The sequence below is a fragment of the Marmota flaviventris genome, chromosome 2, assembly GCF_047511675.1.
Source record: "Marmota flaviventris isolate mMarFla1 chromosome 2, mMarFla1.hap1, whole genome shotgun sequence".
NCBI classification, from domain to species: domain Eukaryota; kingdom Metazoa; phylum Chordata; class Mammalia; order Rodentia; family Sciuridae; genus Marmota; species Marmota flaviventris.
In genome coordinates, this window is record NC_092499.1 from 198,670,218 (window position 1) to 198,694,848 (window position 24,631).

Here is a 24,631-nt window from a genome sequence, read left to right on the forward strand (position 1 = left end):
GACCCCAAAGAAAGGCAAAATGTCTTCTTGGCAAAGTGAACGGTGCGAGATTGTGCGAGGGAGCCCCAGAGCTCCACGGTGGCACGTCAGGCTCCTGTGAGCATTCGAGGTCGCAATCCTGGCTCAGGATGCCTCATTTCCAAACCGGGACACGGGTTGGTAGGTCAGGTGGTGCACAGGACAGGATGAGTGTGATGGTCACCGTCTTTGTGCATTGAGTGCGTGCCGTGCTGGCCGCTGCACCTGCCCAGCTGTGGCTGTCCTTACTGTGTGCCCTCTACCCCAGGGCGGTCCCCGGGCCCACACCTGCTGATCCTTCTTCCTGTGGCTGCAGGAGTGTTTCTCTGGCTGTAAGCAGAGCTCAGCCTGCACAGGGGGAGGCCGGAAGCGCTCCCAGGAGCCGTCCTCAACCAGCGATGGCCAGGCCTCAGCAGGTCCAGGCCAGGGCCTCGGCTCCAGGGAGAACAGCTCCCGGGTGTGCCCTGCACTGCGTCCCAGGCTCCCCACCAGGACTGTGGCTCCAACTGCCCACAGTGGAAACTTCTCGTAAACTCACCTTGTATTGGCCCCTTCTCTGTGTCACCTGCCCACACCCTTCCAGAACTTTCTGGGGTCCCCTATTAAATCAAGTATTTCCATTCTCATCCTCACCTAGGGGTTTACCTCTAAGACAGTGAGTATTTTGGTTAGTTTTCTTTCAGTCTTGTGAAGTAGGCAGAAATAGCTTCTCTATTTTGTACCGAGAAAAATGAGGCTCAGAAAGGTGATGCCCCTAGCTCAAGGTCAAAGCCAAGGGCACCGCTTCCCTGGGAATGAGCCCGGTGGGCCCGTCCGCCTGCCTCTGCACCGGGCGCGCCCCCAGCTGTGCATGTCCCCTGCAGGAGGGCCGCTGCCTGTTCGTCATCCTGCTCATGGCCGTCTACTGGTGCACCGAGGCCCTGCCCCTGTCGGTGACAGCGCTGCTGCCCATCGTCCTCTTCCCCTTCCTGGGCATCCTGCCCTCCAGCAAGGTCTGCCCCCAGTACTTCCTCGACACCAACTTCCTCTTCCTCAGCGGTCTCATCATGGCCACCGCCATCGAGGAGTGGAACCTGCACCGGAGGATCGCCCTCAAGGTCCTGATGCTCGTGGGAGTCCAGCCGGCCAGGTAAGGCCAGGCCACAGGGCCAGCCCGGGATGTGACTTTGCCACTCGCTGCCTGGACATGGCGATGGACCTTGATTCACAGAGTCCCTGTGGGCACTAGAAGGTTGTTGCGGGCTGTCCCTGAGCCCTGCCCTCTCAGGCTTGCTCGCTGCTTAGCAGCCCGGGTGATGGGGTGGAGCCGTTGGGGACGCAAAGTGGGTGGGAAGATGGCCCAGGAGAGGCGGAGGCTGGACCCAACCCTGCAAAGCCTCGAGCCCTCTGGATGTGGACCCCGTTCTCCCAGGGGTGGGTGGCCTTTAGCTAAGGGGTGTGTGTGCACAAGTCTATTGTTTTTTTCCCATGAACCCCTTTGGCAATTTGGTGAATCTTAAGATTTTTTCCTCAGGATGATGTTTAAAATTGCATGAAGCAATCCAGTTTTCAGGATTTAAAACAACAACCACAACCCCAACTGGAGCAAAATGCAGTTACTCAAACAGTATTTTTAAAACACATTTTGCCGTAACAGCCCCTTTATGAACCCAGCGCACGGCAAGAGCTAGTGATGAAACCGTTTTGAGCATCATCGCTAAGCCAGGGTTCTGCAGCCACAACCCCCTGCTGTAAAGGGTCCTGAGCCGGGGGGTGACCTAAAGGGTCCTGAGCCGGGGAGTGACCTGGCAAATTTACATTTTTAAGCCTCCTCTTGGCCACATGTGGTGGGCTGCAGGTGAGAAGCCAGGTGCAGCCTGGCTGGGAGGCTGTTCTGGGTGTGACAAGGGATGGTGACGGCTTGAACTAGAGGGTGGCAGTGGAGAAGGACAGAAGGGGGAGACCTGAGAGCTCTTTGAGCGACACAATCTGTGGGGGCAGGGGAGGAGACGCTGTGGATGACCGCTAGGTTCCAGCATCCACTCTGCCGAGACATCTGCCTGACCGTGTAGAGGTGTCCCCTGGGGAGGCTGTGCATCCTGTGGGACAGTCTCCATCGAGAACTGAGCCCAGCAGCCAGCGGGGTTTGCTATCCAGGGGCGCGGGGAGGTGTGGAGGTGAAGCTGCAGCCACGAGCACAGCGCGGCTCTGGCTTAGAACCATCTAGACACAGAAGAACTGACCCAGAGGACACTGGAACCAGCAGGGACGGGGGGAGGGTCAGTAAATGGTGGGAGCTGAGGTCATTGGTCTGATCTATGAAAGAAACTCTGCTGACTCCTGACTTCATACAACCATCTGAATGAATTCCAGGTGGATTAAGAAACTAATATATGAAAATAAAACCCACGACACCCTGAGACTTAGATTCTGTTGTGGGAACAGACCAAGCAAAGACCAGGAGCCGAGGAGTCAGGCACGCTGGGTGCTGGTGGGAGTGGGGGCCGGAGGGAGACTGGGAAGGTCGTACGGCAAGATGGCAGGAGTCTTGGTGTCCGGCAACTTTATCCTGAAATGGGTGACACTGAGGATCTGGTTGAAATGGCTCTGGATTCCCTTTCCCCGGGAGCCTGTGGCCGTTCACTCACACAGTGGCCGGGGCTCTTGAGATCCCAGCAAGCCCAGCTTGTTGGTCCCGTTGGCCACTGACTTGCTTCTCTGCACCTGTGAAACTAATGGCTTGGATTCCTCAGGGAGGGAACCTGGGCCCAGAGGACCTCGTGGACCCTGGGTTCAGGCTCTGACTCTATCTCCCTCTGTCCCCAGGCTCATTCTGGGGATGATGGTGACCACCTCGTTCCTGTCCATGTGGCTCAGCAACACCGCCTCCACGGCCATGATGCTGCCCATTGCCAACGCCATCCTGAAGAGTCTCTTTGGCCAGAAGGAGGCTCAGAAGGAGCTCAGTTGGGAAGGTGATGAAAACACAGGTGAGGCTGTGCAAGGGCACTGCGGCCGCTCTACCACGTGAAGGGAGGGGAGCAGGGACAACCAAAGGAAACCGGGAGAAGCCAAGGGAATGCGCACCTGCAGAGCACCTTCTAGGCGTCAAATGTTTATTAGTAATGATCGAGAATTAGACAAGTCCAACTGTGGGACTTTGGTTTTCCAATTTTTGCATTTATTGAGCATTTGTATTGGTTCCTTTAACTCTCCACATAACCCTTTGAACTGGGTCCTATAATGAAACTTTGCTTGAAAGCATTGAACAGATGTTCAACCTAATTCTCAGAGAAATGCCAACTGAAGCAATGAGATTTGAATCAATAAGACGTGTAGAAATAAGAAAGCTGGATGATGTCCAGTGTTGGCAGCCACGTGGCCGTGAGAACGCTGGTGCACTGCTAGAAAGAGTGTGGTCTGGGCCGGCCTTTCAGGAAGGGAGGAAGGAAGGAGAAAAGCTACACATCATGCTCTTCGGGAGTGTGCGGAAGCCAAATGTGCCTCTGCCCTGGGGGAGCAGCTCTGCTCCTGGGGGATGAAGCCCCAGTGCCTGTGCGTTCTTCCTGGGGTGAGGAGTTGGCGGTCACGCGGGCTCTGTTGATGACACACACCAAGCACAGCACCGCTTTTAAGACAAGAACCAGCGAACCCAACAGTTACAGAAACGGATCTCTTAAAACAGTTTTGATTGTGGAAAAACCAGAATGAGGTACAGGCCCCAAGGACAACATGTGAATTAAACATGTGCACATGTGGATGACACGGCGTTTTGTAAGAACATAAGGAGTATAAACTGGGCACCGTGGTGCACACCTCTGGTCCCGACGACCTGCGAGGCTGAGGCAGGAGGTCCTGAGTTGGAGGCCAGCCTCAGCAAGTTGGCAAGGCCTAAGTGAGAGAGACCCTGTCTCCAAATAAAAAATGAAAGTGCTAGGGGTGTGGCTCAGAGGTGAAGGGCCCTGGGTTTAATTCCTGGAGAGAAAGAAAAGGAAAGGAAAGAAAGAAAGGGAAGGAAGGAAGGAGACAAGGGAAGGAAGGAGAGGACAGGAGGCAACAGCTGCCTCTTAGCCTGTGGGGAAGCTGCTACAGGAGGGTCCAAGTGGGGAACGGCGAGAGTAGAAACTTAAAAAAAAATGAAACCGAAGAGGGACCTGGGCAGCCAACAGTGGCCTTGTGCCGTGACCTGGCCCTGTGACCCCCACCCTCTGAAATTGTGCTCTTAGCAAAAACAAACCGACTGCAAAACCCCACAGCGGCTACCATGCTTTAGACCACTCTGTGGGCCCAGAGAGGGCAAGCAGCCTCCCCAGATCACACAGTGGGCAGATGATGGAGCCTGACTCAGGCCCGGCACTGTGCTCCAGAGCCACTGGTGCCACCAGAGGGAATCAGCCGAGCCAGAGGGAATCCTGTGGCTACAACTCAGAGAATGACATCTTCAAGCCACTGCAGAAGCAGAGGTGCATTTCCCTCAGGTACCCAGGAGCGGGAGAAAGGCCGTCCAGGTCAGTCCAGGGCACAGGGACGTGCGCTCTTCTTCGGCAACCCGAGTCCCTGGGCCTTTCTCCCAGGGCTGCGCATGGCTGTTACATCACGTCCACTTTAAAATGTCTCATTTCTTTCTTTTTTCTTTTTCTTTTGTGGTGCTGGGGACTGAACCAGGGCCCTGGGTGTGGGAGGCATGCTCTCCAGCCACTGAGCTGCACCCCAGCTCTAAAATGTCCTATTTCTTAAAAGAAGCTTTAGTTGATCCGTGTGTGGGTACAGATCGCTGTTCGTCCCACACCAGTTTCTCTGGAGCTCTCCTGGCAGTGGACCCCGTGGGCTCGGGACTTTGCAGAGAAAAGGCTGGATTTCCCGGGTTCCCTTGCGGCCGGATGTGGTCAGGAGGCTGAATCTGGCCTCAGGTACATAAGTGGGAATGATGTCAGCTTCTGCCTTCCTGCTCGCTGCTTCCCCCTGGGTCCATGAAACTATGAGAGACGCCACCGGGGACCTAGAGGTAGAAGCCACCTCTTGAGAGAGAGACGGCAGATGGGTCCCAGCAGATTTGGGTCGTTTTCATGACTCACGACCGACCGCATCCTCCACGCCTCTGTTGGTTCTAGGTGCTGGTCACATTCTTTTCCAGTATGTGTTCCAGTCAATACGGATCTGATCAAAGTTAAATGCTGGCCCCACTAAATGCTGGCCCGTGTGGCATCTGAGCCATGTCACTTGCTGGTATCTCTGTGCACAGTGGCTCCTGTGTATTCTGTTCCCACAACGGCCCTGAGAGCTCAGAATGATCATCAGCCTGTACAGACGGGGTTGGAGAAGTGAGATGGTTCATTCATATGTCGTCGCTGGTCAAGCAGCGACCCCGGGTCTCCTCGAGGGCAAAGTCTTCTCCATGGGAGGGGAGAGAAGCTGGGGCTGGCAGACTTTTTCTGTAAATAACCAGATAGTAAATATTTTAGGCTCCGCCGGCCGCTCTGTCGCGATTACTCAATTCTGCCTTTGAAGTGAGTGGCAGAGTGCCAGTGGGCGTGGCTGGGCGCTAACACAATTTTATTAATGAGTTAAAATCTCATATACTGTCACATCCTGAACGGTTATTCTTCTACTGATCTTTTCAACCACTTAAAAATGTGAACTCTAGTCTCCATTGGCAGGTGGTACAGAAACAGGTCATGGCCGGATTCTACCTGCAAACCGTGCGCGGCTGCCCCTGCTCTGCATTGTTGGCTTTATTGGTTTTTAAACTGTCTCCCCAGGTCTCTGCACCTTGTCCCCTTTCAACCCCGGCTGAGCCCTCTTTATCTTAGGCTGCCCTTCCTAGGAACAGTAACTGTGTTTATTGAGCACTTACTTAATGCAAGGTCCCTCCTAAGGCCTGGGGTCTGAATGAGAGGGAGCTGGCATTGACCTCCTGGGAGCTGAAGAAATAAGAAGAGCTGCAGTGGCCTCCCAGGCAGCGTTTCCAGCTGTCGGGACGGGCTGCTCCTTCTCTCCCCTACTCCGCCTCCCACAGGAGTCTCTTTTTCCAAAATGAACACACGAGGTTTGAATACCAGGTCCTTCCTTACAAGCACGCAGAGTCTGAGACCCCGAGCGGGAGGGGGTTCGCCCAGGGTCACACACAGTGGTGACCTTGCAACAGGATGTCAGGAGGCTGGGGCCCTGGGAGGCTGGGGGCCCTTCAGCAGCCGCAGGATAGAGAGCAGGGACTGGTTAATGATCAGTCTCTGGGGCAAGGACAAGGCTGATTCCAGCTCAAAGAGAGATGTCCCTTCCATCCAGTTCTGTGCCTTGACCAGGTGGCTGGCGGTGAGGCCAGAGCTGGAGGGAGTGGAGTCCGTGCTGATGGACCAGGAGAGGGGCAGGGCGTCTCCTCCAGGCTGCAAGGTCACAAGGGCCATCGATAGCAGCCACACAATGCTAATATCAGCCACCCTTTTCTGAGGGCCCACTCTATGGCAGATGCCATGCTCAATGTTTGAACCCATCGACTTGTTTAATCCTAACTGCACTATGAGGTAGATGACCTCCATTTACAGATGAAGAGACTGAGGTTCACAGGGGCAAAATGATTCACCCAAAGTAACACCATAAATGAGTTGCTGAGCTCTAGTCTGTGTTTATGAGCTCTGTGCCGTAGGGCCTGGCCCAGAGGGGAGCCCAGGGGAAGCTGGGGTAGGATGGGGCTCACTGGACAAGACCCCAGAGGTCCTCAGCCTTTGAGGGTAGACCTGCCCCCTCTCTCCAGTTCCTGAACCGTCCTGTGCTCTGCACTGTCACCTGAGTGGTGGCTTCAACACCCTTTCACAGGGGTGCTCCCGTTTCATCCTCCAGCTTTGGGGGTGGGCTGCACTGTTTTCACCCCATCTTACAGAGGAGCAAATGAAGCTCAACTCAGTGATTTGCTCAGGGTCCAGTAAGGGGCCTGTGTGTGCCAGGGAACTGCTCTACCACTGAGTTTTATTCCCAGGTCTTAATTTGATTTTTTAATTTTGAGACAGGGTCTCACTAAGTTACTGAGGCTAGCCTTGAACTTGCGATCCTCCTGCCTTGGCCTCCCAAGTAACTGGGATTATAGGTGTGTACCCCTGCACCCACCTCTACCTGGCTTTCAAATCTGAACCTTTTCCTCCTTTTCTCTGCCCAAAGAAGGCCACCCAGGCATGCTGCCACCCATGACTTTCCTTCAGGAATGTCCGAGATGCACCATCTGTCACAGAGACATCTTTCGGGTGGCGTTAAACATTGCCCTCCTCTTCCCTCATTCAGCCAACCCACCTCCTGAGCCTCTTCTTGTCTATAAAGACAAAATATCCCCATTTTGTCTTATGATGAGTGACACGTGAGAAACGACAGCCAGGCACATAGGAAGTGGCTCATATGTGGCCGCTGCGGAAAAATCTCTCTAGGATTCCCAGCAGTGGGAGGAGCTTCCAGCAGTGGGAGGAGCTTCCAGCAGTGGGAGGAGCAGTGGGAAGACCCGCCCTGTGGTGGGTGGAGAGGGCTATTCGCCGGCTCCTTGGGGCCTCCCCACGGACTCCCTGCTCCCTGAGGGCCTGTGTTGCCCGTCACCGCTGTGACAGCCTTTGCCCTGCCCACTTGCTCACCCAGAGTGCCCTCTGGCCGTGTTATCAACCAGCTCTAAGCCTCCGCCCCTAGCCCCTCGGACATGCAGTAGGGGTGGTAAGTGGCCTCCTGGGGCGTCAGGAGTGCTGATGAATTCATGGATGGCACCTGCCTAACGTGGGGGCTTCTGAAGTCCCCTCCTGTCTCAGCTTCCCAAGCTGCTGGGGTTACAGGCCAGCGCCACCCCGCCCAGCTTTGCCCGCCCGTCTGGGCCTCGGTTTCCCGGGTGGAGGGGAAAGGTGGCCAACCCTGCCCGCGCCCAGGGCTGCTGGGCTCTGTCCTCCACCGCCAGTGAGCCTTCTCGGCCCCTCGAACTCAAGGATCACCGTGTTGACTAACCCTTACGTAAGCGCCGAGCTCCGGGCTGACCCCGACTTCTGCACCCAGAGGAGTCCCTCCGGAGACTTTGCCCCAGCAGCCGGCTCTCGTGTGGCCTCTCGGCCCCCGCGGCCACAGGAAGCCCAGGGGAGGCCTCTGGTGAATCGTTAAGCTCTCGCCTTGCTGCCCCGGCTTCCAACTCCATGTCCCTTGGCTTCATCGGCACCGTCCTTAGAAGAGTAGGCCCGGGGACTGATGTCACCTAACTCATAAGAAACGGGACTCCCCGCCCATCGCCGGTCCCCTCCACCGGGGTGTGTGCGGCGAACCCCGACCCCGGCTGGGCTCCAACTCCTGTCTGGCCTCCAGCGGCCTCCAGGGAGGAGCATGTGGAGCCCCCACCAGGGCCGGGCAGCCGCGGGAGCCTCATTTTTCCACCAGTAACTTCCACAAGTTGCCCTCAACCCTGGCTGCACAAAAGGGGTGCCCGCAGAACTTGCTGAAGATACTGAGGCCCAGGCCCCACCCCAGAGTCCCCCATAGGGACCCCCGCCCTGGGGACTCCTCAGGGCCAGCCAGGGCCAGCTGTGTGGAGCTCGGGGAGGCCGGAGGGGTGTGGCAGCAGCGGCCCAGCCCACGGGGAGTGGTGCAGAGGGTGCTGGAGGTGGGGACCCCAGTCACCGAGTCCTCCTGTCTAGCTATCCCCTGGGGAGCGACTCTCCTCACCCACCATGTGCTGTGGACGGCTCCACCTTCTGCTTTAGTGCCCTGGGCTCAGGGCTCAAGCCTCAGGTGTGCATGTGTGTTACTGTCACCTGAGCCCTGAGGTCCTGGTCCCCGCCACTCAGGGTGAGCCGGCTGACTTCAGCCTTCAGACCTCTCTGGTGGTCACAGCACCCGCCCCAGGCACAGCAAATATGACCCCAGCTGCTGCCATAAAACCCTGTTCCCTCCTAGTACCAATAGGAACCACCCAGCTTGGGGGGCGGGGGTGGGGACGATGACTTCCCCAAGCCACTGGGTGAGCAAGCCAGGGAGAGAGCCAAGGCTGGGGTCTAGACCCTTCCTGCTCCTCCACGTGGTAAGTACGTGACTGATTTCCTGAAGGAAATCCCATGTAAAGAGGAAAAATCAAACATTTTGCTGGACTTTCTTTGAGAGTATCAATGTCCTTCAGCCAAAGTCCCCCGGGAATGTCTACTTAAATCAGTTGACTATCCACCACAGCAGGGGTGAGAGCCTGCACCCCAGGCCACAAGCGTCTTCATCAGAGGGGTCACCAGAACCTGCTGGGGACTGGGCCGCCCCTCAGGTCATCTGGAGGAGGGCCTGTGGAAGCCCGGCCGGTCCCCGATGGGTGAGGCCAGCAGCCAGGGCGCATCCACACCTGGGTCAGGAAAGAGCGTCGCTCATTAGCAAGGAGCGGGTGCTGGGGTTCTTGGGCAGCACAGTGACCTTGCACTTAGACCAGGCCAGGAAGTGGTCTTGCTCTGTTAGCTGGAGGTCCCGCAGGAGGACCACGTGGCCTGGCCCCAGCATCCAGCACCCTGCTCTGTGTCCCGCACAGCACCCTCGCCCACCGGCTCCTGCTGGCACGCCCTGGCCCTCCACATCCAGACCACCAACTGTTTTTTGTGCAACTTATGAATCAAGAATAGTTTTATATTTTTTTGAAATAAATTAAAAGAAGAAAAACGTCTTGTGACATGCAGAGATTATGTGAAATTCAAGTCCCAGCGCCCAGCTATTCATAAACTGTAACTTGCGTGCTCTCCCGGCAGAGCTGATTATTTACAGCAGAGATCACAAGGCCCCAAAGCCTAAAATATTTACTATCTGGCTTCGTAGAAGAAGCTTGCTGGTCTCTGCTTTATCTTTTTATTTTATTTTAAAATGCTGGGGGTGGAACCCAGGGCCTCATGCAAGCTGGGCACGTGCTCTACCACTGAGCTGACCCCAGGCCTGTCCCTGAATTCCTTGGGTTCATTCCTTAACCCCTTGACAGTTGTATGGAGACGGTAACTCCATTTATGACTCACGAACGGAGTAACGGGAAATTAAGGATGTATCTGGACCAGGGCTTCTCGACTTCAGCACTATTACATTTGGGGTGACAGGGCTCTTTGTTGGGGGCCTGGCTTGCTATGGGGGGCGGTTAGTAGCATTCATGGTCTCTAATATGTGCAGCAGCATCCCCACCAAATCCCTGTGACAAAAAACGTCCCTAGTCATTGTTCAGTATCCTTTGGGGGCAGAATTGGCCCTGGTTGAACCACTGACCTGAGGCCACATAGTAAGTGACGGAACCAGGCCCCAGTTGCACCAGCAGCCCCACACCCAGCTCCCAGGGTCCTGGGTGGTGGCTCCAACTGCAGGACTTAAATCCTTTCGGTTTTTTCTCTTCTCCAAAACACTGTGCAAGCTCCTGGGGAGTGTGGTCGCTAAGCAGAGGGGACTTCAGAAGGAAGTCAGATCCTGAGCGGTCCTCCTCTGCTCAGGCTCCACCCTGGCTCCCGTGTGGCTCGGAGGAGAAGCCGAACTCCTTACGTGAGCTCCGAGACCCTGCGCGGCAGCCCTTTTCCTGCCACCCCGCCTCTGCCTCCCCCCCAGGCTCCACCAGCCCCTGGTCTCGGGCTTCCTGACACACGGGCTCTCTCCTGCTCGGGGCCTTTGCACCAACTCCTCATGGCCCCGGGCATTTGCGGGGCTCCCCACTCCCCTCCTTCAGGTCTCAGATGACAGATTTTCCTTCTTGGGCAGACCCTCCTCTCCGTGGGAATTTCTTCTCAGTCGGACTCTTGAAAAAATGTCTCACCCCAGAGCCGTGGTCCCTCCCTGCCCTGTTCTCCGCTACACCCCTCGTCTGACATACCACGTGTATTTACGTGTCTGTGGTCTGTCTCCCCCACTGAGGGTAAGAACCGCAGGACACGGATTTCCGTGCCTTGACACTCAGTGCCCGACACACGAGAGACACTTACTCCATGAAGATTTCTCCGTGGATCGATGGGCGAGGCTTCGTGTGACTGAGTTCCTGCCCTGAGTTCCAGGTGGTCCTGAGGTCAAGTCTCAGAGGAACAGAAACACCTGCCCGGCTTATCTACTCTCGGCATCTCTATGGCCACCAGCCCAGTCCAACGCCCACCGCGTGACCTGGAGAAGGGGATAGGCCCTGCCTGGGTTCCCAGCTCCCAGTTTGGGCCCCCGCAGTCCCTTCTCCCTGGCCAGGCCAGAGATGCTTGCAAAAACCCTGTCATCCCTCTTGGGCGCTGAATCCATGACGCCTCACAGCTGGTCATTCTCAAATAGCCCTTCGGCAATGGCTGCTCGGGTGAGCCTGGGCCTGGGTTATGGGTGGCCAGGTGGCCTTGCAGCTGACTTCCTGCCCACAGGCCCCGGGACCATCTCCAGATCGGATGGTGGGACAGGAGGGGGTGAGTCCCTGGTCTCCCCTCCCCCCTCCTTGCCTTCCTCCCTCACCTGTTTTCTTTAAATGAATAGCACAGGGTCTTTGGCCAGGAAGAGGCCCCTCGACTGGCCACCTAAGAGCCAGTGCCCCTGTCCCCTCTGCTGCTTCGACTTACGTCGCCCTTCTTTCCCCCCAGCTGCCGTGCGGAGGAGCGGCCTGCCCACAGTGCCCACGGAGATGCGCTTTCTGGCCAGCACCGAAGAGTAAGTTCCTGGGGAAATTCTGGGGGAGAAATGCCTGGTTCAAGGATCTGCTTCGGCCTTCCCCTGGCCAGCCCTGAGGCCTTCCAGACAACCCAGTGCCCGAGTTTCCCTGTGGCTTGGACATGGCCTCAATGGCCTCCTTTAAACGAAGCCACCATGGAGAGGACAGAGGCACAGGAATCCCCGAGGGGCTGGGGGTTGGGGGCTGGGGGCTTTCCTCTTACAGGAGGGATCCAGGGAGGAGAAGAGCTGGCCACATGGTCGTCAAGGAGGGGAGGCCAGGCTAAGAGGCTCTAAGGACAAACATATCCTGTGATCTGATGGCCGTCCTCCACCCTATGTGACATCTTCACATCATTGTCACGTTTGTTCTGCAGTGTCCTTTGTATTACGGCAGCATGGTTAAGGCCCCAGGGTGTGGAGTCGCACAGACCTACGTGGAATTCTAGCCCTGCTACTTGTTGACTGTGTGACTTGAACAAGTTGCTTGACCTCTCTGAGCCTCAGTTAGTGCTCACCTACCAACTGGACGTGATGTTGGGGCCCACCTCCGAGAGTTGTTTTGGGATTAGGTGAGATAGTGTGGATAAAGGTTGCCCGGGTCTGACGTATACACGGTGGGCACCTGTTACTAAAGTGTCATCTTCCTCATCCAATACGCACGGAAGAGCAGGCAGCGCAGGGCTGTCTGGGCAGAGCCGGGATGGGTGGGCGGCTTCATTCACTGGACACGCGCTTAGGGAGGGCGCAGGGCTGGCGGGGAAGGCACCAGCCCTGGGGGAGCCAGGTTGGCGAGTGAAGCCCTTACTGTGGGGCAAAGCAAGGGGAGCCAGAGGGGGGGGAAAGGGCAGGTTAAGGCCGGGAAGGCTCGCCAGGAGGGTCCTGCCAAGGGAGCCCCGCAGGAGGTGAGGTCGCGGGCATCTGTGGGGGGCCTTGCCAGCAGAGGGGCAGCGCCTGCCCAGCTCCTGGGGGTTCCCAGAGCCACGGGAGGCCGGCGTGGCTGAGCCTGCGTGAGCAGATGGGGGTGGGTGCAGAGAGGTGGCTGGGGTGACGAGAAGGTGCAGGTGGAAAGACGGTGTGTGGGACCCCCTGGGCCACTGTCACAGCCTTGGCTTTGACCAAGATGGGAGCAACGGGGAGGCGTGGTCTCTATCAGTGGCTCCCGTGGCCTGGGCTCCTTCCCGGCACCACATCCAGGGCCTTTGAGCCAACTTTAAGACGTGACCTCTGTGACTGATCCAGCCACTCAGGACCACGTGACCTGGGAGTATATTTTGACATCTGCCCATGCAGAGCACATGTTGGGTACGTTGGACGAGACCTGGTGCCCACCAACAGGAAGACCATATCCAGGGCTGCAGACCCCTCAGCTTCCCCATCTGCGTAAAGCAGGGCTGCGCTCAGTGCGCTGTAGCCTACCTGCCCCCTGGTCCCTGGTCTCAGGCTGATCGGGGCCCGGGTCTGAAGCAGACCATGGCTCCTGACCAGGCCTCTCATTCCTAAGAAGTCAGGCCTCATCTGTTTCCAGCTGTTTCGGGTCTTGGCCTTCCTGTGAGACTGGAAACCCAGTACCCAGACCCCGGGGCAGGTCCCCGTTGCCCTCTGGGGAAAGTGTCTGAAAATAAATTTTAATCTTAAAAAGTAAGGTTTAAAAATTGCTTCAACTCCTCTTTTCAGATTTATTGAGGTATAACTGATGAATGGAGCTGTGTTAGATTTAAGGCGTTCCATGTGAGGCTTTCAATAGGTACACACTGAGAGGTCATTACCAGTCAGGCTAACGAGCCTGCTCACCACCCCACAGACAGAGCAGAGAGTTCTTAGTCTATCTACTTAGAGATGCTTTTACGAGAGCATAGGTCAAAACAAGTGTGACCAGCATCTCCTTCCCAGAGACAGATTAAGAGTCAAGGGAACACCGTCGTGGATGATTTCTTGGTATCTCTCTCTATACGTAAATGCATGTTTGAAAACAAACAAACAAACAAAAAAAAAACGTGTGGCCCACACCTGTAATTCCAGTGACTCAGGAGGCTGAGGTGGGAGGATCGCAAGTTCAAACCCAGCCTCAGCAACTTAGCGAAGCCCTAAGCAATTCAGGGAGACCCTGTCTCTAATAAAATATTATAAAGGGCTGGGGATGTGGCTCAGTGGTTAAGCACCCCTGGGTTCAATCCCGGTACCGAAAATAAATAAATAAATAGAAATAAAAAATTTATAATGTCATTCACACAGTTTTGTAACCTCCAAGTCTTTCCACGGAGTGTAGTGGGCACCTTTTTACTTTAATAGACACCTTTTTACTTTAATAAATTCATGCCAATATCATGATCTCTTAATGATATAATTAATTCTTCATTTCATTCCTTCTCGAAACTCTTCCACTGCACAAGAAGAACAAACAACCCAGAAAATTCAAATAAAGAATCAAAGAGGAAAACAATACATAATTCCACCTCCTTCTAGAAAGGGACCAAAACAACTCTGTCTACTTTATTCTACATTTTCAACACTCACCTATTCACAAAACATGAATATTTTAAAAGAAACCCTAAGTTGTACTGTCTCCTGCCTTTCGCTGAGTCCGGGTGATGGTGAGTTCTTATGTCAATGGACATTCATTCAGTCACCTGTCCCCATATCCGTATAGCTGCTCCATCCAGAAAGAGAGCCTCTTGGCTTGGCTGGTCCCTTTTGGTGGATTTTTAGTTTGCTTTTGATTTAAATAACATTCAATGCCTCAGTGAGCTCCTGCGCCCACACCTGGGGCACTGCCTCATTTCTTTAGGATACCTTCCTGCAGCGAAGGTGGTCAATGTCCAGGCTGAATTTGCCTCTAGAAAGTCCCCCAGACCCGACCCCGGCAGCTGCTTCTCTGGCTGGGTTCTGAGCGGCTTCTCTGTGGGTGTTCAAACAGAGGCCACCCTGACGAGGTGGAGGCCCCGCTGGATCTGCCGGCTGACTCCAAGAAGGAGGAGGAGTATCGCAGGAACATCTGGAAGGGCTTCCTCATCTCCATCCCCTACTCGGCCAGCATCGGGGGCACCGCCACCCTCACGGGCACAGCCCCCAACCTCATCCTGCTGGGCCAGCTCAAGAGGTAAAAAGCAAGTGCCCCTGGCCTGGGCTTCCATCTCAATCCCCGCATCCCCTCGCTCATCCGCATCCCGGGAAGGTGTACTGCTTTGGCCAGGCTCTAGGGACACAGAGATGCTCGAGGTCTAGCCAAGCTCCGCCGTGGCAGCTCCTGTTTGGCAGAGAGACCGGCAGTAACGGGAGACAGAGGGATACATGTTATATGTGTGACAGTAAATAAAGCAGGACAGGAGAGGTGTCCTGTTGTAACAGGTTGGTCAGGGACACCTGTCCCCTCTGCCAAGGTGACATTTAGCAGAGACCTACAAGTGAGGGCATGAGCTGTGGGGACACAGGTCAGAAGAGCATTTGAGACCTCGGGATCGGCTGCGCAAAGGCTTTGAGGTGGGACTTTCCTGGGGAGCCCAGGGAACAGGAAGGCAGGGAGAGCCAGGACGCTGGGGAGCACTTGTCCCAGCTACTCGGGAAGCTGAGGCAGGAGGATTGCTTGAACCAGGAGTTCAAGGCCGGCCCAGGCGACAGCAAGACCCACCCAGAAAAAGAAAGGAAGAAAGATGTGGGAGGCTGGCGGGCGAAGGAGGTGTGGGGTTCTAAGCAGCACCCAGGGACCAGATCTTCCTCCACAGGGATGGGAAGGGGGGGGACAGCAGAGGATGACACGGTGCTTTACAAACAGACCCCTGCTGGGGCTTGCTCTGTGGCTGGGAAGAGCCGAGAGAAGCCTTCAACCATGCTGGGGGGTGGGTGTGCCGTGGAGCAGGCTCTGCTCCCCCCACTGAACAGGTCCCCAAGTGACAGGGCTGCTGGCAGCCAGGGCAGGGGGACAGAAGAGAAGGACTCTTCACTGCACGACCTCATCCTGTTATCCCAAGCCTTTAGTTTCTTGAAGTTTAAAAGCTCAGTATTTCAAGATTCTGTGTCTATGGAGTTCAGGTTCCAGGATTCTGGGAGGTTCTTTTGCAGTGGAGATGAATCCTGTGATTGTTGATTTGCATAACTGCAAATGTAAGCTTTTGGCAAACAGCAGCTAACAGTGGTTGAGGTCAGCGTGGCCACAAATGCTAGCTGGCCTCTCTGCCTGGTGCTCAGCGGTCACCATCTGTGAGGATGGTCCGGAGAGGGGGCCCTGTTGGTCTCAATCTCGTGAGGAATCAAAGTTCTCTCTTTTTGCTTTTTGTTCATTATGTGGAGCTGGTTATAGATCCAGGGCGTGCTCTGCAAGCGCTCCACCAGAGCATGCCCCCCAGGTTACTCTAATGAGAAGTTTTCGGTACCCCTCCCCGTTTGGCCTTAGTGAACTCCTGGGTAAGATGAATTGTCACCATACTCTCAGATCCCAAATCCTTTCATTTTAAGATCTCAGCTGCACATGCCTCAGAATCACAGAGGGAGGTGAGGAAATAGGTGTGGGCCTCCCTCTCAGAGATTCTGACTTAGGAGGTGTGGGATGGGACCTGAGCCTCCCCTTGTACCCGTGGTTTAAAGCCGCTGAGTTTCACTGCAAACCCCAGGTGTCTCTTGGTCTCTAGTCTTGCAGCGCGGCGGGCCTGTGCCTCATGGTGTGGATCCACAACAGACAAGCCAGAAAGCAGGTGGTCCTGCTCCAGGGCTGGGAGGGTCCGGCGTGGCCTTCCGCTTTCCTAGTTGTGCACTGCCAGGTGGCCGGTGTTTGGCCCTGGGCTTGCTGAAGCCTGTCTCCAGGGCTGGACAGGAAGCCGTGGGCGCTGGGTGCAGGACCAGGGTCTGAGTTGGGGCCTGGGGGGGTACTGGGAAAGAGAAGTCGTGTCAGCCAGTTTCCAGGCCGCCTGCCTACCCTGATGTGAGCAGGATTGTGTCTCAACTTGAAAAGAAATCAGGGAGGAAGCACTGGGGCTGTTAAATGAAAATGCCAAATACACAGGATTTTGAGTAAATCACATGCAAATTGTATGCAAATACGTTTGCATCTATGCAAATTGTATGCACAAACTTGGAACTTATGGTGGAGAGAGAGAGAAACTGTAAAAGAAAATCTCTCCCATTAAAAAGAAAGTGGCTGCCCTGCCTGATCCTTGGTCCTGCTTCTAAACACATTTTACTGTTTTATTTTGATTATCAAATAATACAGGCACATTATAAAACAGAAAATTGAGAAAAAATTAAAAGTATAGAATGCCTTCAATTCCACTGCTACAAGGCTTCCCTCGGGCTCTTTTGTGTTCAGATACCCATTATCTGTGTAGCTTAGCCTTTGTGTTTGTGTTTGGCAGTACTGGGGATTGAACCCGGGCCTCAGGCCTGCGAGGCAAGCTCTGTACCACTGAGCTACATCGCCAGCCCTGTACTATTTTGGAGCCTGATTTTCACATTAAAATTTTATAGAAAACATAAATTTTTAATAGCTATCAATTATCCTGTTTTGGCTAAGTGTCACACTTTATTAATCATGAGAATTTAGATTGCTTTCATCTTACTTTTATTTTGTTATTATGAATTATAAGACTGACCACATATCTGCTAATATGTTAATATTTTAGAACAATATTTTTCTTTTTCTTTTGTCTACTCATAGAGGCATTCTTATTCATGGTAGAAAATACAGATGAAGAAAAAGAATGAAATAAAAGTCTCTCAGGGTCCCACTCTATTGTATATTAATATTTTTATTCATTTGTGTGTTTATTATAAAGTAACTTTATATTTTGGTTATTTATTTATTATTTATTTTAAAAGGCCTATGAGCACATGTGTATTGTCATTTTACAACTTGTTTTCCTTTCCAGTCTAGCACAGACATTCCTGACTGCATTTGATTGCTGTTTTCTTAATGCATATTTTTAGTAACAATTTCTGCATAAGAGGGTACACACATTTTTTTAAGACTCAATGCACTTTTTTAAAAATCGTTTTTAATTTGTTGTAATTAGTTATCCATGATAGCAGAATGCATTTCGTTTCATTGTACACAAATGGAGCACGACTTCTCATTTCTCTGGTTGTGCGTGACTGCAGAGTCGCACGGTTCACGCAATCGTACATGAACCTGGGGTCCTGTTCCCCCCTCATTCTGCCTTCTCACCTACCCATGCCCCCTCCTCACCCCTGCCTCCCCTCTGCCCAGTCCAAAGTTCCTCCAGTCTCCCGTGCTCCCTCCCCACATTATGGATCAGCATCCACTTACCAGAGAGAACATTCAGCCTTTGGTTCAATGCACTTGACCAAATTCTTCTCCAGGAAACATTGTTCCACTGACCAAGCACCAGGAATCCCGTCCCCCACACCCTCCCGGTCTGTTGCCCTGGATCCTTCCTTTCAGCCTTGATGGTGTGCTCACAGTCGGAGGTTGAGCCCATGTAGCAGAGAAAGACCCCCCAGGGACCTCACCGCGGGGGCGCAGGCCTGGGCTCAGGGAGGCCATCCAGCTAGGGCGAGGTGGCAGCCCACGGAGCGTGGGTTGACTAAAACCATCTCAGTGACCTTCCGGAGCACGCCAGGCTGGGCCTGCGGGGCCCCGCGCTCTCCTGGAGATGGGGAGCTCGGTGGCCGAGCACTGTGCTCCGTGGCCCCCGTCCCGCTTCATTGTGGCCCCAGGTGCCCTTCAGTCCATGAGGTCAGAGTCCAGCGTCCCCACAGAAAAGGAGGATCCCGGGGCCCCCTGTGGTCGCTGCACCCTGACCACCGTCCCCTCCCCGCCCCGCTGTCCTCAGCTTCTTTCCACAGTGCGACGTGGTGAATTTCGGCTCCTGGTTCATCTTCGCGCTGCCACTCATGCTGCTGTTCCTGCTGGCCGGCTGGCTCTGGATCTCCTTCCTGTACGGGGGCCTGAGTCTGAGGTACCGCTCCTCATCCTCCTGGTGGCCGCCCGGGGACGAGAGACACCTGAGCTCGGAGCCCGCGTGACCTGGGCGCTCTCAGCCCCCGGCTCCCGGGGTAGGCGTCTCCGTGTCCCCCGTGACAGCTGTCATCAAGCCCTGTCCTCTGCTCCTTGGTGAGCCAGCTTTGGGTCGCTGGGTGGAAACCCCTGATAGAACAGCTCCGGGGAGGAGACACTCGTTTGGCTTCAGCTTCAGAGGTCCCATGGTCCCCTTTGTCCATGGCTCTGGGCCTGAGGAAGGCAGAGCATCACGGTGGAAGGGTGCAGCCAAGGGACACCAACCCCCTATGGCAGCCAGGAAGCAGAGAGACCCAGGGAAGAGCCAGGGACAAGACCAAGCCCACGACGGTGTCCCAGTGACCTCCTTCCTACCTGCCTAAACTCCCACCCAGTGGTCCATGCAAACGACCAATCCCTCAAGTGGGTCAGTCCACCGACGGGATTTCACCCTGGAATCCAATCACTTGCCAACAAGCCTTGCTGCTCTCCTAACACGGAGCTCCGGGAGGTGCTGCAGCGCCAGCCCTGACACCCCTGTCTTGGCCTCCCAGGGTGTGGGATCGGGCTGGGCCGGCAGCCAGCTGTGCAGGCCCTCGGTACCGTCCCCTCATCGACCATCATTCATAGCCCTGTTCTCTAATAAGGTCGACACTCAGGCCAGACAAGGAGGGTGCAGGGTCCCCGTGGGGCCCGCTGCAGGGTGTACTCTGGGCGGCTTGAGGACTGGTATTAATCAATACTGAATCACATCACGGAGGAGATACTCCTTTACCCACCCTCATCAAATCGACCCGCTTTCGTTGAGAAGAAGGCCCCAGCTGGGTGCGAGGGAAGACTAGAAACTTCCCTAACATGTTTTGGAACAAAGAAAGAGCGAGTTCCGGGCCCAGAGACTTAGGCCAGCCTTGGCTTCTAGCCAAGAGGCAATAATGGTGATTTACTTTCCGCATTTGTTTTTACGGCTACTTTATTTATGAAGGAAGTCTTACTTCCCTTTATGGGTGGATAAATGTTTCTGCTTAAATACATTTCCTTAATTAAGCGGCGAGCCTATTAAGAGGAATATATTCACTAACCAGGAGCCTGGTGGGGTGCAGAGACGGCATGTTGGCTCAGGGAGGTGCGGATGCCCAGAACTTGGGGAGCAGGAGAAGCAGCTCTGAGCTGGGCCTGGCAGCCGTGCCCACTGTCCTTCTCTGACCAGGTCCCTCCCCTCATCTCCAGGCCCTCATGGGCTCATCTGTGAAATGGGACCAGCAGGAGCAACTCTGGAGCAGAGATGTACAAATGCTTTAAACAAGAGAAGCTGGGTGTGGTGTGGGCTGACTCAGATGCCTGCCAGGACTCCTGAGGGCGGGAATTCAGGGCTCAAAGGCCAGCTCAGGCCAGGGAAGCAGGCCCAGGGACTCCGGCGGGCCCGAGTTCAAGCTGTGGCTCGGTGCCGTCCTACCCAACTCTGGGCCTCCCGAGTTTCCGATGTCTTCGCTGTAGATTGAACTAGCAAGGGCCCAGGTAACGGCTGCATGAGGGAAGGGCAGGCTGAGCCGCGGCCCCTCGTCTCACCTCCCTGTTTTAAAAGCACCTGCTGTACCAGAGGAGCCTGAGGGAGGAAATGCCGTAGAGGGAGCCCAGTGAGAGGGATGTTCTGGGTGCACATAGGAGTGGTTCAGGCCAGCCCCCCAACTCCATCTTCACCTAGCAACGTCCCCTGGGCCCCTGAGAGGTGCCTGACATAGGAGCTGAGGTTGCAGCCGGGAGAAAGGCAGAGACCCAGCCAGCCCCGGTTGAGCTTGCTAGACGTGGAGGCCCCCAATGAGGAAGCCAAATCCAGGGAACTAGGATGGCAAGTACAAAGGCCCTGGGGCCAGAGGTAGCAAGGGATGTTCTAGAGGTAAAGAAGGCTTGATGACATCTAGTGCATGGATCTGGGTTGTCTGTGCTTTTGGTGTCCTGAGAAACTTTTGCTTAATCCAAGACCATGAAATTGTACCCCTGTTTTCTTCTAAGAATTTTATGGTTTTAGCTCTGATATTTAGGCCTTCAGTTCACTTTGAGTTAAGTTGTATGTATGGTGTGAGGTAGGGGCCCAAATTCATTCTTTTGCACGTGGATATACAGTGGCCCCAGCACTATATATTGACAGATTGCTCCATCCCCATTGCAAGGTCTTGGCTCTTTTGTCAAAATGCAGTTGGCCATGGAGCTTGGGTGCCTTCCTGGGCCCTCAGTCTGATCCCATCAGTCTGCGCGTCCAACACCCATCTCTGAATAGCCCACTTGTCCTCGCTGATCTGAGAGGCCAGCTTGCTCATAGGCTCAGCTCCCACTTGAGTGAGTCTGATCCCGACGTCCTGTTTTGTTCCGTTGATCTGTCTGTGTTCACGGGTCCGTTGGACCCACGAGAGGTTTTCAGCCTGGGCGTCATGTTTTCAAAGGATCAGCCAGACTCCGGGGGCACAGCTGTAGGAAGGGGAGGCAGAGGCCCTCCCAGTGTGGAGAACAGAGGTGACGTGGCTTGGCCAGGCGGGCGGGGGATGGCGAGAGGTGGGACTCAGTGAGCGGCTGCTCCTACCGCCCTCTCTGTTTCAGGGGCTGGAGAAAAAGGAAATCCAAGCTGAGAGTGGACGCAGAGGAGAAGGCGCGGGCTGTGATTCGGGAAGAATTCCAGAATCTGGGTCCCATCAAGTGTGTGGGTAACTTGGGGTGGGAGAGAGCGGGCTACCGCCTGGCCTGGCCCTGGCCGAGTCCCAGGGAATGACCTGGGAGCCCAGAGGATGGGGGCTGGGTACACCCTTGACCAACAAAGCCCTCAGGGTGCTTGGGGTGGGGATCTGCCCCCTTCCCACCCAAGGCACCGTGTCTGACACCACCTCCGGTGGCTTTCAGGCTTTTGTTTGATGCACATTACCCATGGGTGAAAATATCTAGGCTTCACCGGTCTGTGTCCAAGACTGGCTGTGCCACTGCTCCCTGTGGGGCTCTGGGCATTGTTCTAACCCTCTCTGGGCCCTGCTGCCTGGTCTGTGAAGTGGGTACACCAGGGAGCCATTTCCTCTGGCATTTGGAGAGTCTCCCTCCCCAGCCCTGCACCCCTCTCCACGTCTGTCCCTCCCCGTGTGTGCTCCTCTCGGTGGCTGTCCCCTCCTGAGTGCCTGTCTCCTCTGTCTCCGTGACCGTTCCTCTCTCTCTTCCCCGGTCTTTCCCTTTTCTCTCTGCCTTCAACCTCGGTCTCTGTTTCCTCCTTTCTTTCTCTTTTTTGCAAATTCACAGAAACCACTGGGAGGGGGTGGTCTGGTGCTGAGGCAGGGTCCTGGGCAAGGGCGGAGCCGGGGACGGAGCAGTCACACCTCGTCACCCTGCCCTCTCTCTGAGGCCTCCTGGGAGGGAGGGAGTCTTTTCAGCTTTCTCAGACGGACACCTGCCTGGGTCCCCCGCCGCTGCTGCTGTCACCTGAACCCAGGCTCACCTTTGTGCTTGTCTGTGCCACAGGTTCGCGGAACAGGCCGTTTTCATCCTGTTCTGCACGTTCGCCATCCTCCTCTTCTCCCGGGACCCAAAGTTCATCCCTGGCTGGGCCAGCCTCTTCCCTGCCGGGTGAGATTCTGGGATGGAGGCCAACGGGGAGGATTGTGGGGTGGGCCATGTGGAGCTGGAGAGGCTGCAGACGAGGACACCCGTGTCCGAGTTTACACCTGTCGTCCCGTGTAATTGTGTCATTATTACCCTCTGAAAAGAGTTTAGGCTTGGATGATAGAACATGTATATATTTAGATATTTTTTAAAATGGCCACCTAGCTGGGCATGGTGGTGCATGCCTCTAATCCCAGCAATTTAGGAGGCTGAGGCAGGAGGATCACAAGTTCAAGGCCAGCCTCAGAAACTTAGCAAGGTCTTAAACAACTTAGTGAGACCTTGTCTCTAAAAAATAAAAGGGGCGGGGATGTGGCTTAGTGGTTAAGCACCCCTGGGTTCACCTCCCCCTCGGAGCCGCCAAGTCCTCACTGTGACCTGGGTGATAAAACTTTGATCTACTAAAGGTTGTTTTAAGGCAGAAACATGTAACTTCATGGAGTCAAGAGAACTGACTACTGTTATTCTTTTATTTTTCCAGAATACTTTTCCAGGTACTTTGTTAATTTTTTTCCAAATGCATAATGGATGCTATAAGCATTTCAACGATACAGAGAAAGTGAAAAATAACTCCAAATCTCAATCCCCAGTTCTGATAGACATCTTTTCTAACCTTCAATAAAGCCTGACCAGATCTGTTTTATCTCTTGGTCAAGTGGCTGGTTACAGGACTGGGTACATGTCCAACCTGGAATTGTACCCAAGACTTTGTATACATTGTGTTGTATATTACCATAGATACGTTCTATTACAAGTTCATTACACTTCAATAAAACTCCTGACAATTAGCTAGAAAGAACTCCAAATAGAAATGTAATCTCAGTAAACAGATTGTCATCCGTTTTTCTCTTTTTTAATTAGAAAAATTATGCATACTCACAAAAATTCAAACAAGACCAAATTTAAAATGAAAGAGTTAGTTGCCCTTCAACCACCCTCAACCCAACTCCCGAGGACAATCACAATGAACAAGTTTGGTGTGTGACATTCCGGATACGTAGACACATATCAAAGTACACATACATGCACACAGGAAAATTTGATCCTGAGCAACTTGCGATTTCTGATTCACTTCATTCTTTTTAGGCACTTCAAAGCATTCTGTGTCTGGGAGGATCTTATTTTATTTAACGCGTTCCTTATTGAGCTATGTCCAATATCACAAATGAGCCCTTCCTTTTTTCTGTAATTTACAAAATCTTGGTTCTATTTCTATGTCGATAAAGATTGATGCTATCTTTTATCTCTTTTTAAACAGACAGATTATTTTGTAATGTGGATGAATCACGCTTTATTTAAGCATGTCCCTATCAAAACTCCTCCCCGTTGTCCTACCGATAATGAACACCCCTGTTCATAATCTGTGTGTGAGTCTTATAAATTATTCCTGAGGGTGAACTCCTAGGAGCAGAAGAGATCAAGGAGCGTTCGCAGGTACAATCTGCGGCTTGTTTTCCGCTGCCTTCTAGAAGGTTAAGCCCGTGTGTCCTCCCTCCCCCGCCCCCTCACCAGGTTCATCCCCCTTTTAGGTTTTGACAATTTATTAGTAGATAAGTGGTATCTTGTTACTGTTTTTATCTGTATTTCTCTGGCCCCCTCCAACCCTCAGCTATGTGCATTCTCCTGTCCAACCCTCAGCTATGTGCATTCTCCTGCCCAACAGCTCCTGTCAGGAACAGGCTCTGGGCCTCAAGGAATCTGGGGCCAGGCAACCCCGAGTTCAGGCTCCTCTGGGCCACAGCCAGGGTCTGACCTGAGCGAGCCCTTTCTGCTCCCTGACGGCCCTCCTCCTCCTCTGGCACACAGGCCTGCCCTGAGGGCCCCACATCTGCCCAGCTCCCCCAGAGGCCCTCTGTGGGTGCTTAAGAGGTGGCATTAAGAGGTGGCTCTATCGCACACTTGAGCTCCCCACATGGATGTACCCCACCTCACCCAGCTTCCCTGCTCTCCTGCGGAGGTGGGGTACATCCATGTGGGGAGCTCAATGTGCGATAGAGCCCTGGGAGCCCCGTGGACCCCCGTCTTTTGTAGCTCTCAGAGTCTCCCCTCTCTGGCCGGGTCCCTCCTGCTATGGTCCTTGAATCGGGAGGATTAGCGTTTGTTTGGCACAAGCAACGTCTGAATGCACAGGGGCTAGGGAGAAAGGCCTTTGCCTCCCTGGGGGTGGCCCCACACTGCGCTCAGCATCCAGGGGCCCTGTCCCCAACAATGCCCCCTTCACAGCACGCCGACTCCCGTCCCCAGACCCTCACTGGCGAGCCTCCCAGCCACGGCCTGCTGAGAAGCCCAGGGTCACATGCTGTGGGCTTCTCATTGTAGGTTTGTGTCTGATGCTGTCACCAGCGTGGCCATTGTCATCATCTTGTTCTTCTTCCCGTCCCAGAGGCCCTCCCTCAAGTGGTGGTTTGACCTCAAAGGTAAGGTGGGCAAGGCTGG

General features: G+C 54.4%; 1 protein-coding gene across 1 annotated transcript in view; it reads left to right on the forward strand.

Moving 5' to 3' along the window:
* Window positions 1-24,631, forward strand: part of Slc13a3 (solute carrier family 13 member 3) — a 76,893-nt gene that overhangs the window by 37,924 nt on the left and 14,338 nt on the right. The window contains exons 2-9 of the mRNA XM_071607383.1: window positions 882-1,147; window positions 2,824-2,987; window positions 11,550-11,616; window positions 14,534-14,716; window positions 18,399-18,524; window positions 21,155-21,250; window positions 22,055-22,159; window positions 24,515-24,612. Of these exons, the coding sequence (XP_071463484.1) occupies window positions 912-1,147; window positions 2,824-2,987; window positions 11,550-11,616; window positions 14,534-14,716; window positions 18,399-18,524; window positions 21,155-21,250; window positions 22,055-22,159; window positions 24,515-24,612 (1,075 nt within the window). The 5' untranslated portion in view covers window positions 882-911. The remainder of the gene's footprint in view (window positions 1-881; window positions 1,148-2,823; window positions 2,988-11,549; window positions 11,617-14,533; window positions 14,717-18,398; window positions 18,525-21,154; window positions 21,251-22,054; window positions 22,160-24,514; window positions 24,613-24,631) is intronic.